The sequence below is a fragment of the Lissotriton vulgaris genome, chromosome 7 (assembly GCF_964263255.1).
Source record: "Lissotriton vulgaris chromosome 7, aLisVul1.2, whole genome shotgun sequence".
Lineage (NCBI taxonomy): Eukaryota > Metazoa > Chordata > Amphibia > Caudata > Salamandridae > Lissotriton > Lissotriton vulgaris.
The window spans coordinates 1258250042-1258266864 of NC_141695.1; the positions used below are offsets into that span (position 1 = coordinate 1258250042).

A 16823-nucleotide genomic window follows, 5' to 3' on the forward strand; every position below is an offset into this window, starting at 1 on the left:
TGTGCCTACAGCAAAGCCTCATTCTGTTTGTGCCCTAGGATTAACCTGCCAAGACTGTGGAGGAAATTCTGAACTACTTCCTTGAGCCCTAGGACTCACCTGGCACACTCTGTGAAGAGCTCCTTGCAGGGATCCTCCATTAATTTCTCGAAGCACACATCCACCAGTTGACTGGACACTTCAGGGATGTACTCTTGACCCTGGAGGTAAACACAGCAAATTTACCCCAAGAAATGGCTTTGCACCCTACCTCCACCACACACAGCAAGAAGCTCCTCACTTAAGAATGTAGAGTCCCACCTCCCCCTGCGAGGCATGGGGTTCAGAGCCCCTCCAGAGCAGACTGTGGGGCTCATACCGTTGGTTTCAGATAGGTGTCTATCAACGTCTGCCCACATTCCTTCCGTTTCTCATCAGGGGTCACTTCATACTCTACCTATATTGAAACAAAGAGAAAAAGGAGCATATAAATTATTACGCTGATTTTTATGAGGGCACATGCAACACAAGCAGAACAGCTATTAACAAGGAAACTGTGAGGGTAGTGTCTCAAAAACTATAAATGAGAATTTTACATTATGCAAATCAGCAGAAGGATAATGTTTCTGTAAAATAGGTTCTGCCAGTCACTTTTCTGCTCTCATTTTCCTCTGAACAACCTGGGAAATTGTGACGACTGTCACTTTTAGTGCCAATAATGACAGTCTTCTTAGGAAACCAAAAGGTAATGGGTGGTTTGCTTGAATTAATCTCAGCCACTTGTAATTATAAGAGGCAGCATCCCAGTCCATTCCATTGTTTATTTGCCTGATATGAAACTCAAGACAGAGGCCACCCATACTCACATCAGTCTTGGTCCACCTCCAATGGACACACAAGCAACTACAGATCGTTTTTAGCCTTTTGGCCGGCCCATCAGTAAGTTGCAGGGCGAATCCAAGGTTAGGCATGCCAGTTATGCTTGATGTGTAATGACAACATCCCCCTGCCCCCATTTGAGCTAGAAACAAGCATTTTTCTTTTGTTAAAATCTTCAAAGGGTGAAGGCAGGATGTCAAAACAACCGTTGCACATTTGAAGTACACCTCAATGCTATATCTTGGAAAGAAGCAACTGTCAGACCCATCTTAAAAAAGAATAATGCTGACCCAGAGCAGCCAGTAAATTATCGTCCTCTCTCTCTTTTGCCACTATTTGACAAAATAATGGAATCTTTAATTAATACCCAATTAACTAAACATCTAGAGGACAATATGCTACTGGACACCTCTCAATCGGGCTTTAGAGCTTGCCACAGCACCGAGACAGCCCTCCTGGAGGTAGTGGATAACATCCGGCTGGCACTGGCGCCAAGCAATCGGCCATCTTGATTTTATTAGACCTGCCGGCGGCCTTAGACACCATCTCTCATAGTGTCCTGCTAAAACGGCTGGCTGAGATTGGTGTCGAAGGTCAAGTACACAGATGGATACAGAGCTATCTGACAGGGAGGCGGTCAAAGGTTAAAATAGGCTTGTTCTCTTCACCTTATGTGGAAAATGACAAAGGTGTCCCGCAGGGTTCGATCTTAAGCCCAGCTTTAGTTAATGTATATTTATCACCTTTAGCTAAGGTAATCAAAGCCCACGGCTTTGAGACGGTATCTTACGCCGATGATACCCAGATCCTGATAACCCTAGACCCCAACCACTTAGATGCCAAAGTAAGATTCCAACAGTGTATGATCTCCATTCAAGAATGGATGACGACCAACTATTTAATGCTAAATGCTAGGAAAACAGAAATTCTGTTATTTGGTATGGCCAATAAAATCTGGACGGAAGAATGGTGGCCACCGTCGGTAGGCCCTTGCCCAGGTCCAAAAAACTTAGTAAGGAATTTGGGCGTCATCATCGATGACAAACTGGCCTTGTCCCAACACATAAATAAAGTGGTTCACACTAGCATTGGACTAATGAGAAGCCTCAGAAAAATCTTTAAGTGGATTCCACTTGCGTCTCGCCTTATTCAGGGCCTTATAATCAGTCGCCTTGATTATGGAAACGCACTATTGGCTGATGTGAACGAAGGTTCTTTAACTAAACTTCAGACCCTGCAAAACTCTGCAGCGAGGTTGATTCTTGACCTTCCACCCCGCACCCCATCAGCTCCGTGCCTTAGGACTCTCCATTGGCTTCCAATAAGAAACCGCATCCAATTTAAAGTATGCTGCCTGGTGCATAAGTCTATAAATGGACAGGGACCTAAGTACCTTCAAAGAAAGCTTCAGGGTTATTGTCCGGGAAAGATTCTACGTTCATCAAATAAACACCTTCTAAAAGTCCCAAAGGTTATAACAGTCAGAAATGGGGATAGAAGCTTTTCCAAAATAGGTCCCACCACGTGGAACACCTTACCACTGTTTATCAGAACTGACCCTAACCACAAAACGTTCCTCAAAAATCTTCAAAATTGGCTCTTTTAATCCGATAAATGCACCCTGTCTCTCTATCCTTAGTTTCAGCAAGCGCTCTGAGACCGAACCGTGACATATGCGCTATATAAAAACAAATACATAAACAAGCATATCGAAACCCAGCAGACCTGTCAAACAGGCTACGACACTAATGTCAAAAGAGGCCCACTGTGACTGGGGCCCGATTGGCCGGGAAGAAAAAAAGGGTCCTGTCCAAGTGTCGGCTAACATTGGACTGTGACAAGGGATGCCTTTTTGAAGTGCGCCCAAATTATCATATCAAAAACCTCCGTAGACCTGTTAAGCAGAATGTGACATTCAACCAGGACTTGACAGACAATTAATGTCAAAAAGGATCCTTCCTGCACCCCCTGCATCTTCTGCCAAGTTCAGTCGAGGCATCTCTGCCCATTCAGGTTAGCTTATTATTAGCTGCTGGGAGCAAGTTCACACCTCATTTCAGTCTATGCAAATGCTAGTTAGTGGTTGGGAGAAGTTCGAGGCTAAAATGCAGATTTAGGTTACAGGCACGGCAAATGTCTTTTTCCAAAAGTTACATTTTTGCGTAATATGTAGGATACATTTTTTTTTTTTTAAACTTCACCATTGAACTGGATTTTTAATAAGTATTAAAAATAGTTTTAATTATTTTTCTAGCTAGTCCCATCCCCTAGCTAGATACAGCATTTGAATATAATGTTTCACCCCAGTGCTTTCCGATGGAACAGCTAATTATGCTACAGTGAAAATAGCTTTTAAGGCTTATTCACTGTAAGGACATGCTCAACATCAAACTTTTTTTATCTACTTTCAAATACCATGCACCCTGTATTGTAGGCAAATATGCCTACTTTTCAGCGACGTATTGATATTTAAAAAGGAGGTTTGGGCATGTCAATAGGGTTTATGTGGACAGGTTGAATTGCAGTTGAAACCTGCAGCAAGGACTGCAGTCCTGTTTACCCCGTAGTGGATGGCACAATGGACGATGCAGTCCAACTTGTGACATTTAACCTACAGGCAATGGGCACACTTTAGTACCATATACCCCTATAACCCTTTCAGCATGTTCTAAGTGGGGGGTAGCACTGCACTTTACCGCATAACAGGAGTAAAGTAAAAAATGCATAGGGTTCTACGGCCAACAAAAAACATTCAATGCAAAACTCTTGGGAATATCACGCAGAAGATGGTAATTTCCAACAAACAGAAAATGTGTTTTCTCACAAACATAAGCGTGTGCTGTGGGTTATTTCTGCAAAAGAGCTGTAAAACAAAACATAACCAACATAGTGTTGAGAGTACCAGGAGGCACTTCACCCTCCTGATCAAAGTACTCATCCAAGGAGGTAGAGGAAGAAATGTTTCTTACCACGGCATCCAAAAACCGTACACAACGGAAGAGTCCAGGCTGGGCCTCACAGAACTGCCGGAACAATGCCCTTCCAATCGGCTGCTTCTCACAGAGGCTGACGTAATCTCGCTCTGCACAGAGACAAACAGAAATTACATTAGTGCTCTGTGACAAGTATGTGCAAAGACTCTAGTGCCGGCCCCCTCCCCACAAATTGCATTCCCACCCTCAAAAATTGCAACCCCCCCCCCCCCCACAAAAAAAATACAAAAAAAACGTACAAAACATAATTTGCTGTTCTACTGGCAGATAGTAATTAAGGTAGCATTATGACCCATCCAGACAAACACCTCACTATAAAAAAGGTAGCAGCTGCCCTGGTCAAAGGCATCACATTAATTACAGATTTAGCAGACATCCATGACCAAGGAATTTATGGAGTACATTACCACTCTGTCCTAACATCACGAAACTTACCATTCCTGCTTATCCACAACACATCAGGACACACTGACAGGAAACTTCTACGATGTTGCAGGACATCACACTACAATAAACTCAATATTACTGCTCTTTCAGGAGATTGCGTTAAATTCAAAATCATGCATCCAGACACATCTCATAATACACAATGTGAGTCCAAAATAGATCCATCAGGGCCTTGTCACTGCTAAATCTGCGAAAATAGCCACACTATCATTTGTTTCCACGTATGTAAATTGCATGGAAATGTATTGTATGTGCTTAATCTGAAAATCTATATAATAGAAAAACGCCAATGCTGCCTATCTCAATTTGTTCTCTACTTTTTTAGCTCACTTTTGACTGAAACATAAAGTGGGCGGACCTTAGTTTCTTGAATGAATCATGAGTTTTATTTTGTTTTACTTCATTTGTACTTTTTGATCATTTTTTATCAAATGTATGCATTTCAAAAGAACTTATGACAAACAATATATGAAAAACATTCTGTACATTAAAACAATCCCCTCAGGGAGGAGCCAAGATGGCGGCGGAGACGGACGTGTAGACGCCCGGCTCCCCGATCCTTTGTTCCCTGCGGCACCATCCTGTTCCCTATCCTGGCGCAGAGTCGTCGCGGGAGGAAGCGCACATCGCGCTGATACCGGGGGTGTTCCTCCGGTGTCCCTACCAGTCCGAACTCCGACGATAGGGCGAGCTGACCTGCTGCACGTAATGGCGCCCTGGAGCCGGACTCCGTGTCCCTGCACGCCGCCGGAGAAGTCTTCCACTCTGTGAGCTGCTGGAGCAGTGCAGTGCTGGACGCCCCATGCGGATTCTAGGCTGTGGGAGAGCCTGTATTTACCTTTGCTGAACGGTGTGCGCCGACCGACGGTGGGTCCATCCAGCTTCACAGTCCTTTTGAGACACAGAGGTGAGCCGCATTGCTCCTTTCTCCCGTGTGTGGGACCGCCTGCCGGGATCTGCCGTTTCCCTCGATCCTGCGGGCAAATAAGCGAGGGGGTTTCCTGCTCATCGCTACCCGCTGTAGACGGATCCAGCTATCCGGAGTCTGCACCCCGCCGGTTTACTGATAGCTTGCCTCGGTTATCGGTGAAACCCCTCGCAGTGAACATGGCGGCCGTCCCCTTTGTGTTTGGCATGGGCTTTATCTCGGCTACTGAAGAGGCTGTACGGAGTGCGCTTGGGCGATGGGGGGGACGCGGTGATACACACCAGACTGCGGCCGAGAAGACTCCCCAGCCTGCATTTACCTGCGCTTCCATAATGAGTGCGATCACTGAACTAAGGGCAGATTGGTATGAGCGCTCTCGGGCGCTGGAAATGAAACTAGATGAAGCCGCGCTTGAACTCAGAGATGTATCTCTTTACTGCTCTCCTTTTCCCACCGATCGGCCCCCTCACGACGAGGTGCGGGCTACATTGTTGCAGTGCGCCTGTGAACTGAGAAACACTGCTGATTCCGATGCCTTGGATGCACTGCTGTCTGTCGACCCTGACATTGGCACAAAGTTTCCTATCCTGCCCTCGAGTTCTATCCTGACCAAGGCATCACCATCATTCCACGTGGATCGGCGGGCACAGCTTCTTTCTTTATTCAATATTTACAACCTGCACAATGCGATTCTACGTCCCTGTAACCTACTACTTCATATGGACTTTGGAATGTTGTCCTTCTGGGCTGCCAAAAATGTGTGTGACTGGACGTGGCCATTTTGCCCTGGAGGTTCATCTCTCTGCCGAGTGCGGCCATCTTGTCCCTTTGTTCTACCTGAGGCGGGGCTTTCACTGGAGCTATGTTTGGGACTACGTTTGCGGTCTGGCCAGGGCTAGAAGTGCCCATATTCATGCGAACTGTGTCTGACGGATGGCTGGGACTCGGGATGGGTCGCCTCCTCAGCGCGATGTTGTGCTACACGATGTCCTTCCCGATTTCCTTTATGCTCGATACTCCTTGATTGTTTATGATGAGTAGGGGGAGGTGACTATTGTGATCGGGGTAGCCCGGGTGACTTAGGAGCTGGCCCTCCTCGTGTCCTATTAGGCGCGGGGGGGGGGGGGGTCTTCGTGGGGAAGTATGTTCAAAGTTGCATCCACTATCGGGTCAGGGTTTTTTTTTTGTTATTATTGACTTGCTAGCTGCCGGGGACGGGGTTGGCACTGATTCACTTATTCCATGAACACGTACCATGTTATGACTTCTCCAATTGTACTGCAATAGCTGATTGTGTCTGTGCCGATGCTTAGTAACGGTGTAATCTATGATGTGGGTGTTTGTCGAGGGCTGGGATTTCCGGGTGACCTGGTATTGAGTGGGCTCCTCCCCACCCTTTTCTCTCTGGGAGTCTAGGTTGATTTTTTCTTTCTTGCTCCCTATATTATAGGTATACACGTTATTCTTTTTCTTCATTTTCTTCCTTCTTCTTCCTTGTCTATATTTCGGGTTCTTACAGGGCGACAGGCACTCTGTGGGGGGGGGATAGGCCGTAGCCTCCACAATGATGCAGGGTGGGTGGGGTACTTTATACATTTTTTGGTTCTATGGGCCTTCTTTTTTCTATTTTCCGCGCTTTTACTCTGGTTCGAATCTGGGTCTGGGCTGGGGTTGGCAGGGTGGGGGCGGCGATACTTGGGGTGCGTAAATCCTGGATGACGTCTTGCCGTTGTTTTGCACCGCCATATTGTAACTGACGCTACGTTCCATTGTTGTTTTCAGCTGCAACGCCGCTTACCCATGTCGTGAAGTTACTGTGCGGACTCGAATCTTCTTAGTTCTTATTCTTCACTGACTTATTTCATGATGAAAACCCAAAAAAAATCATAAAAATTAACCTTCAATTCTCCTCTCCCCTGGCGACATGCTTCTTCCCAGTGTAACGCTCATTGTTTCTTGAAACTTTAATTAATACTGCCGGGGAACTGTACTGCTTGCACTTGTGCTGACGAAATGTGGTGGCCGGCCTGGCGGTTGTAGGCCCGTATTTGTTCATTTATTCATGCACAATAAAGGTTTTCAAAAATTTAATTAAAAAAAAAAAAAAACAATCCCCTCAACACAATCTCACTCTCTATGCCTACAATTCACAGTCATACACTTTCATTCAAATAAACATTCATACCATTCCTATCTACAATAACAAATTCAATAATTACTTCAAAAAACAAGCTTTGTATGTATAGCCATAGATTATGATGTAAACATTATTATATAATTGGCAAGATTCTATTCTTTAATTGTTGTTCTTATGGCTTTATTGAATACAAGGTCTACGCGTTTCGAACTCTTCTTATTGTGGAGTTCCCATCAGGACCACACACTGTGAAAGAAGAGGGGAGACCTAGATTAGGCGTGTTGTTTTTCCTATTGAAGTTAGCCAGAAGGCTCAACACCCACCTCTAGACATCTTACCTCTATATTTTGGACCAACTAAATTGCAGTGTTCCTCCAGCTCACGGCGCGGGACAACCTAAAGGACATGAAAACACAGAGCTCAGCCGAGCCGTACCACAACTAGAACCATAACACATACAAACTGTGCGATAGAGCATTACTCACTGTTAAGATGTGGAATTCATATACACTCTACCCTGTAACAAGACATTAGGGACTTGGGTAAAATAGCTCTCCTACTTAAAAGGACTTTGTTCAATTGTGTGAACATTTTGAGGTGCACTAAGAGCAGGTTCTTACCCGATTGTTTTCTTCTTTAGTAGGTGTGGGTAGAAGGGATGTTCGTTGTTAGATGGTGCCCCTGGAATAAAAAACAAGGTTTGTGTCAACTAGATGGCGTTTGTGTTGTTATGGTCGGAGGCGGTTATTTCGTGTTGCAATTATCCGTATTGTCACGATGGTCGTACGAGTAAATTTCCAAAGCCGGTAATTTCGTGTAGCAATTGTGTGTGCCAATATACCGCTTTGTCATGATGGTCATGCGATTAAATTTCCAAAACCGCTTTTAACTGCGGTACCTCGTTATCTCCTAGCGCTTACCTCAATTTTGGGCGGCCATCGCTTAAAGCCGGCTTCTGCGGTTCAATTAAAACGCGGCTGGTCGTGTGAGCTCTAGCGTGCTGCACTCCGATATAACCCAGTCTTCCGGGTCGCGCCATCTTGGTTTGGGAAGAAATATTGCGCTTGTGTTTATTTATATTTTTATTGGCCAATGTTGTGACTGTTGTAAAATGATGCATACATTCTCCACTGTTGAAAAAATGAAATATTTTTTAAAGAACAAAGGAAATATCGATCGATGGGTGATTATATCATCGGGCGCCATCTTGTAATGGGTACTGAATGGTTACTGTTGATTGATGTACAGTGATGAAGGTTCATTACTGTATATAAAAATTACGCATAGGCGTATTGCGTTGTATTTTCAGTCATGTGTTATCTTGGTGTTACCTGGCTTAATTTGATATACCAGTAGGTCCTTTGTCAATCTTTCTTACCATCCATAGGGTTGCAGTATTCAATTCCATGTGTTTAAAGGTGATTAGTTGTCCGCATTTAAGATAGTTTATAGATTTCAGAAATTTCATTCAGCCCTTCTGTTGCTGAATTGAATTTAACAATCATCATTGCCTCATGTCTTGATAATTTCGCCTCCAGATCACCACCTCTTTTGTCCTGCTCAACTTTGGCAATCACTGTCCATCGTAAATCTGTTTCTGTGTGGTTTTTAAGTTGCCAATGATGTACCAAAGGTGCATTGGGGACTTTTCGTTTTATTCTTGATTTATGCTGTTGGATTCTGGTTTTGATTTCCTGATTCGTTTTGCCAATGTACAGCAAGTTGCACGGGCATTTCACTCCATATATCACGTAACGTGACTTACAATTAGTAAAAGCTTCATGCTTCCATGTGATAACCTTATGTTTGAAAATTGTGCCTTCTTCTGTGGACCCCCAACAATTACAACTGCCACATTTGTGATGGCCTTGAATGGGTGGCAGGCCAATCATAGTTCGTAGGGTAGCTTGTTCTCTTGCAGGCATTGATGCTCTGACGAGTTTGTTTGCTATACTTGCTTTTTTTCTGAAGGCAAATAAAGGTGGTTTTATGAATTCTTCATTTAAATTCTTTATCAGGTGCCAGTTTTTATTCACTACCTTCTTTAGCATGTTGGAATTGGGGCAAAATATTGTGACAAGTACCATACGGTTCATTTTTTTCTTTGTCTTCTTCTCTAGAAGGCATTCACGTGGTGTCCACCACGCTCTTTTCATGCACCGTTTGAGTAGTTTTTTCGGATATCCACGCTCAATCAAGTTTGCAGTCAATTTCTCTGAATGTTTCATAAATTCAGTTTTTAGACAATTTCTACGAATCCGTAGATATTGCCCATAGGGCAGGTTCTCCTTTAAGCTGCGAGGGTGGTTGCTAGAGAAGTGTAGTGATCTGTTCCGATCTGCTTCTTTCTTAAAAAGAGTTTAGACCTCCTTCTTCTGATGGATAGATTTCCACATCAAGGAAGGGCATTTTTTACCTAGAGTAATTGAGGCTAAATTTGATTTCATGTGTTCTGTTATTCAACTAGTTGTGAAAATTTATCAATTCGTCTTGTGGGCCAATCCACACAAAAAAAATATCGTCGATGTAACTATTCCAATTTTTTATCCATGATCCGAATGGGTTATTTGCATGAATTAATTTCTCCTCATAGCTTGACATGAACAGTACTGCCAGTTCAGGAGCAAATGGACAGCCCATTGCTACGCCCCCTGCTTGGAAGTAAAATTCTCCGTCAAAATTGAAATAGTTGCGTTTCAACGCAAATTCTGCAAGTCGGACAATAAAGTCTGTCGGGACCTTTTCTGGTTTTTCTCTTGTGTCCAATATTTGTCTTAGAATTTGTAGACCCTCCTCTTGGGGTATTTGGGTATATAAAGATGTTATATCCATTGTGACCATCCAGTGATTGTTTTTTATCAAATTCAATATCACTCAATTTGTTGATGAAGTCCATCGTATCTCTGATATATGACTTTACATTGGGCAAAAATGGCTTCAAGAAAAAGTCCACAAATTTGGATATCGGCTCCATTAATGATTCGCACCCTGAGACGATGGGGCGTCCAGGTTTTTTTTTTTTTCATTTTTATGGACTTTTGGCAAGATGTAAAAAAGAGGGATTCTGGGATATTTGATCTTTAAGTATTCAGATTCTTTTTTGCCCAGGAAGCCTTGTTGGAATGCTTCATCTATAATTGAGTGTAATTAATTTTGTAATTCTGGTGTGGGGTCTTTGTTGATCTTTCAGTATCAGTTGGCATCGCTTAGTTGTTTTTCACTTCTTCAGTGTATAATAGGCGATCCCAGACCACAATGGATCCCCCCTTATCAGCTTGCTTGATAATTACTGATGAGTCTTTTTTTAGAGTGGTTAATGCCATGGATTCAGATTTCGTTATGTTGTGTTTAATCCATTTTTTCTTTTTCTCCATTTGAGATTGCGGACAGTATCGTTTGTTCAAAAGTTAACACTTCTTTTCGGTATTTTGTGGTTAGGAGGGCAAAATGTGGAGTTATTCCGTAGGCCAGTTGTTTCAGTCCCTGAATCAACTGGATTTTCTGAAAAGAAGGTTTTCAATCAAATTTTTCTGCAAAATTCAATGGTTTCCGTCTTTAGTTTAACAAAGTCCGTTCTTTTAGTAGGGACAAATGAGTCCTTTTTGGAGGACGCTTTTTTCTTCTTCCGTAAGAATTTTATTGGAAAGGTTGAATATGAGAGAAGGTGTTAATTCTTGTAATTTTGGCGTCGGGTCGACATTTCCCAGGGTTGGTTGGATCTTACTTTTCCTCTGGTTTTGGCCTGGCCTCTCGCTAAAAAATTATTGGATCCTTGTTGGTTCTGTCGAAATGATACTCTTCGATTACTGTTGGTCCGAGGATCTGTATTATCTCCTTCGCTACTGCCTCCTGAAGAGGAAGTGTTAGAGAATGTGATGTATTTATTCGTTGATCTCCCTTGATAATCATGCAGGTATTTATGTGATTCAGGAGGGGAGTAAAAGTCTGATTGTAGGTAAGGATAGATTTTTTCCAAATTGAAATTCTTTTGGTTCTTCTCAAATTGATTTGTTTTTTGATTGTTAGTGTAGTCTTTAAACTCACAGATTTCTTTTTCAACTTTTTCCAATAATGATTTGGCATCCGTTATTTGTTGATTTGTTGAGATACTTGATGTTAGTGCCTCAATTGCCTCCAATTGGGCTTTAGATCGTCTTTGCGCGGTTTCAATTGTTAGGACCATAAGGTCCCTACTGCACTTAGTTTCTATAAAACTATAGCCTTTCTTACAGATCGGATCCTCTGTGAAAATAACAGGTATATTTTTTATTTGCAATCCTCCTGGAATTGTCCCAGCCCGTAAATGTTGTAGCAAGAAATGCCCATGTAGATCCGTCCGGATCAGTTTTTTCCTCAATCTGAGTAATTTATATGTTTCGGTTTGATTTTGTGCGGTTACACTTAGTGAGGCTGATGCGAATAGGGGTGGGGCCGCTAGCAACTTCTTAATATGATCTTCGCTATACGCAAAGGTATCATTTTCTGACATATTATTCTGACACACACTCAATATCACCACTCGAAAAGTCCCCAATGCACCTTTGGTACATCATTGGCAACTTAAAAACCACACAGAAACAGATTTACGATGGACAGTGATTGACAAAGTTGAGCAGGACAAAAGAGGTGGTGATCTGGAGGCGAAATTATCAAGACATGAGGCAATGATGATTGTGAAATTCAATTCAGCAACAGAAGGGCTGAATGAGATTTCTGAAATGTATAAATTATCTTAAATGCGGACAACTAATCACCTTTAAACACATGGGATTGAATACTGCAACCCTATGGATTGTAAGAAAGATAGACAAAGGACCTATTGGTATATCAAATTAAGCCAGGTAACACCAAGATAACACCAAGATTGCACGTGACTGAAAATACAACACAATAGGCCTATGCGTAATTTTTATATACAGTAATGAACCCTCATCATTGTACATCAAACAACAGTAACCATTCAGTACCCATTACAAGATGGCGCCCGATGATATAATCACCCATCAATCGATATTTCCTTTGTTTTTTAAAAAATATTTCATTTCTCAACAGTGGAGAATGTATGCATCATTTTACAACAGTCACAACATTGGCCAATAAAAATATAAATAAACACGATCGCAATATTTCTTCCCAAACCAAGATGGCGCGACCCGGAAGACTGGGTTATATCGGAGTGCAGCACGCTAGAGCTCACATGACCAGCCACGTTTGAATTGAACCGCAGAAGCCAGCTTAGAGCGATGGCCGCCCAAAATTGAGGTAAGCGCTAGGAGATAACGAGGTACCGCAGTTAAAGGCGGCTTTGGAAATTTAATCGCATGACCATCATGACAAAGTGGTATATTGGCACACACAATTGCTACACATAATTACCGGCTTTGGAAATTTACTCGTACGACCATCGTAACAATACGGATAGTTGCGACACGAAATAACCGCCTCCGACCATAACAACACAAACGCCATCTAGTTGACATGACCCTTGTTTTTTATTCCTGGGGCACCATCTAACAACGAACATCCCTTCTACCCACACCTACTAAAGAAGAAAACAATTGGGTAAGAACCTGCTCTTAGTACACCTCAAAATGTTCACGCAATTGAACAAAGTCCTTTTAAGTAGAAGTGCTCTTCTAGCCAAGTCCCTAATGTCTTGTTACAGGGTAGAGTGTGTATGAATTCCACATCTTAACAGTGAGTAATGCTCTATCGCACAGTTTGTATGTGTTATGGTTCTAGTTGTGGTACGGCTCGGCTGAGCTCTGTGTTTTCATGTCCTTTAGGTTGTCCCGCGCCGTGAGCTGGAGGAACACTGCAATTTAGTTGGTCCAAAATATAGAGGTAAGATGTCTAGAGGTGGATGTTGAGCCTTCTAGCTAACTTCAATAGGAAAAACAACACGGCTAATCTAGGTCTCCCCTCTTCTTTCACAGTGTGTGGTCCTGATGAGAACTCCACAATAAGAAGAGTTCGAAACGCGTAGACCTTGTATTCAATAAAGACATAAGAACAACAATTAAAGAATAGAATCGTGCCAATTATATAATAATGTTTACATCATAATCTATGGCTATACATACAAAGCTTGTTTTTTGAAGTAATTAGTGAATTGGTTATTGTAAATAGGAATGGTATGAATGTTTATTTGTATGAAAATGTATGACTGAATTGTAGTGATAGAGAGTGAGATTGTGTTGAGGGGATTGTTGTAATGTACAGAATGTTTTTCATATATTTTTTGTCATAAGTTCTTTTGAAATGCATACATTTGATAAAAAATGATCAAAAGTACAAATGAACTAAATAAAACTCATGATTCATTCAAGAAACTAAGGTCCGCCCACTTTATGTTTCAGTCAAAAATGAGATAAAAAAAGTAGAGAACAAATTGAGATAGGCAGCATTGGCGTTTTTCTATTATATAGTACATAAGGCAGTGGCTTGGCCTTGCTGCTTGGGAGCCCGTACCCAGTGGTGTTTAATCTGAAAATCTGGCATGGACCTATATAGGTCACATATGTGCTAGAGTGGCAACAAGTTTAATCACTTGTCTTGGACAGCTCGCCATACTCAAATGCAATATTACAACTCTTTCAGGACATAGTCCTTTTGATTCTCCAGGATGCTATGCAGTAGGACATTAAAAGAGAGCTTCATCATTGTTCCGGACAGGACACCATACTAAAACAAGCATATGCGATGCAATAGGTCTTGCATTTGCGAGCGTTTGAGCTATTGGCTATGTAAGTGACAATACCTTTTATTTATATGTAGTTTTTGAAAAACAGATAAATAAAAAGCATAGTCATTTACAATGCCAATAGTTTAATCTCTCGCAAATGCGAGACCCATTGCATTGCAAATGCTTGTAAAAGTGCCTCATGCCTCGCTTTCACTTTAATGGCGGCCAAGCCCCTTTCTTTAAACAAGGCTCATCCAAATAAAGGTGCGCGGCCGCCATTAAAGTGAAAGAACATTATGGGGCACTTTTACACCAAAAAAAACAACATTTGTCTGTTGGCCCTATTGGTAATAAAAATGCAAAAGCAGGCGCCATGCTGAAACTGCAGCGCACGGAGACAAAGCAGGCACTCCTACAGGAAAACACTTTGTGCCTGAAATAGGGGGAACTCATTAAAGAAATCCGTGCTCACAGACTGTAGATGAAACCAACTGTGTAACAACACAATTAAAAAGTCCAGTCCTCATGAGAGGTTACAAATGCAGGCAAGGTGGTCCTAAGGAGGTGCCACTAAGCCTATTTATGAATCAAAAGCAACCATTTAGAAAAGACAGTAACAGGAGCCAATTGAAAAGATGGGTGGAGCTTTAAGTCCATACCTTAATACAGCATGCCTCGCAGAGCAGCGAATGTGCTGCCCAGGCTCAACCTAACAAGACTAAAGATCATCCAAGGCAAGTAACCCCAGTAATCAAAGCAATACTGAGCCCTAGGGACAAGACAATATTAAACATGATACTACTACCTTTCTAGGACTAAGGCCAGCACCAACCTACACATTGTCATGTTGAAGCTTGTGGTATTTTTTTATAAAAAGCACATCAAGGCTTGAAAGGCACGTTGACAATAACGAGATTGTCCAAGAGTGAAAGTTCATGTAGGCTGAGGCCCAACACGCAGAACTGTCTCTTCCAGCACAAGATTCACCAATCTGAACAGAAACTCGCCCAAGACAGCACTGAAAACACAGTGCTATCTCTTACCAGAACAAGACACCACAACAGACATCAGTCTCACGGAAGAGGACACAGACCCCGTAGGTAAAGGCAACACACTAACTGAAACATCAACATTCTCCCAGGAATGAACCTTAAACCCAGCAATAATTGTGCCACGACTAGAGATCAAACTCATCCAGGACACTGAACGAAGACAATTCACCACACCATAGTAAACTAAGTACAAGGCTACTACTCCCTCAAGGCACGAACACGCCGAATATAGCACTGGCGCTCTTAGAATGAACCACCAGCCGTGGCAAACAGATCTATACCTCTTCCCGGTCTAAAGACCAACCTTCAATGAAACGTTCTCTTAAAGCTACAAACTAAGCACAATATTGCAGCACGTTCATGATAAGAAATCACAATCAACTCAACCTCACTGCTCTGTCAGGAGGAGAGTTCACACTAAAGGTGCCATTTTGCGCAGTGGATGCCTACACGTGCACCCTCTTACCGTTCTGCATAGGACACTTGACATGAAAGGATAACCGTTCATTTTTCCAAGATATGGACTCCCATCCATCCATCCATCCATCCATCCATCCATCCATCCATCCATCCATCCATCCATCCATCCATCCATCCATCCATCCACCCATCCATCAATCCACCCATCATAAGAGTTTTCTTAACTTGGGAGACCACCAATCAAAGCTTGGGAGCGGTCTGTCCACAAGTTTTCCTCGACAAACTATAATTCTCGGATCGCTTAAATACCGTGACACATTGAGGCTGGGACGAAGGGGGAAGAACTGTTAGCTTCGCTATCTTATCCTCAGTTTAGGCAGAGACCGCTTTTAAATATCTCTGCGTCTCCACCTGCGCCAAAAACAGACAAGCTAGGCCTAGGCAGGCGTATAATGGAACGCGCAGTGTAAATGATCAGACCATTGTTAAGTGACTGAATCCGGAAACCTTGCTGAAGTGTGCTGTCGTTTTGTATTGTGTTCAGTGTAGGGATAGCACCATCTCGTGGACAGTACAGGAATTGAAGCGATGGCAATGGAAGTTGTTTATCCACCACCCTGACAATTCGGCATCTACTCCCAGGTCTGTTTTCACTCTTGCTAGGTTTGCTTTCCTGTGTCAGTATAACGTCTTTATGATTTATTTTTGGTGTATCGCTTGACGGCTCCAAGAAGGGAACTCCTTGATTTTGCCGAATTGAGTGTAAAATTAAGTTACCCCTGAGCAGAAACAAGTAATTTTAGCTAGAGTCCTCCCCTGCCGCCGCAACACAGAGCTAGGAGGACAGACCCCTCTGCTCGCAGATCTTTACCTCTATAATATTTGTAGCAGTAGTATATCTGCACTTCTAGAGACCTCCCCTCTAGTCTGGACTATACCAACATTTCTCTGAAGTAAGTACTTCTCACCAGTTGCTATGTAACTACTTTAATACCAGATCTTTGGACTGGGTTGAATGTGTGACATTGATCCACATTCGGTCCATCACCTGTTTTGTTTGCAATTGCCGCCCTAAGTGCGCTGGGGATGCCCAGACGTGGGTCCCAGGCACTCCACACCACTGGAGTCAAGCTAGCCGGGCTGATGAGGTGTTACCTCAAAACCGGTCCCGTCCTCGGATGCTTGATTCCGTTCTGGGAAGGACATGGCTTTTGTAGTTCGGACTGGACTGTTCCCATGGGGCACAGGGTCAGAGCTGATTTGCATATCGCCATTGTCTAACCCAGGGTGGTGTGGAGTGCAA

The 16823-nt window shown here is 42.9% G+C and overlaps 1 protein-coding gene across 2 annotated transcripts in view; it reads right to left on the bottom strand.

Annotated features, from left to right (window-relative positions):
* GRK6 (G protein-coupled receptor kinase 6) overlaps positions 1–16823 on the bottom strand; it is a 627649-nt gene that overhangs the window by 499093 nt on the left and 111733 nt on the right. For both annotated transcript variants that reach the window (XM_086931798.1, XM_086931797.1), the window contains exons 3-5: positions 3828–3940; positions 359–436; positions 100–200 (exon numbers count right to left, since the gene is read on the bottom strand). In XM_086931798.1, the coding sequence (XP_086787924.1) occupies positions 100–200; positions 359–436; positions 3828–3940 (292 nt within the window). The remainder of the gene's footprint in view (positions 1–99; positions 201–358; positions 437–3827; positions 3941–16823) is intronic.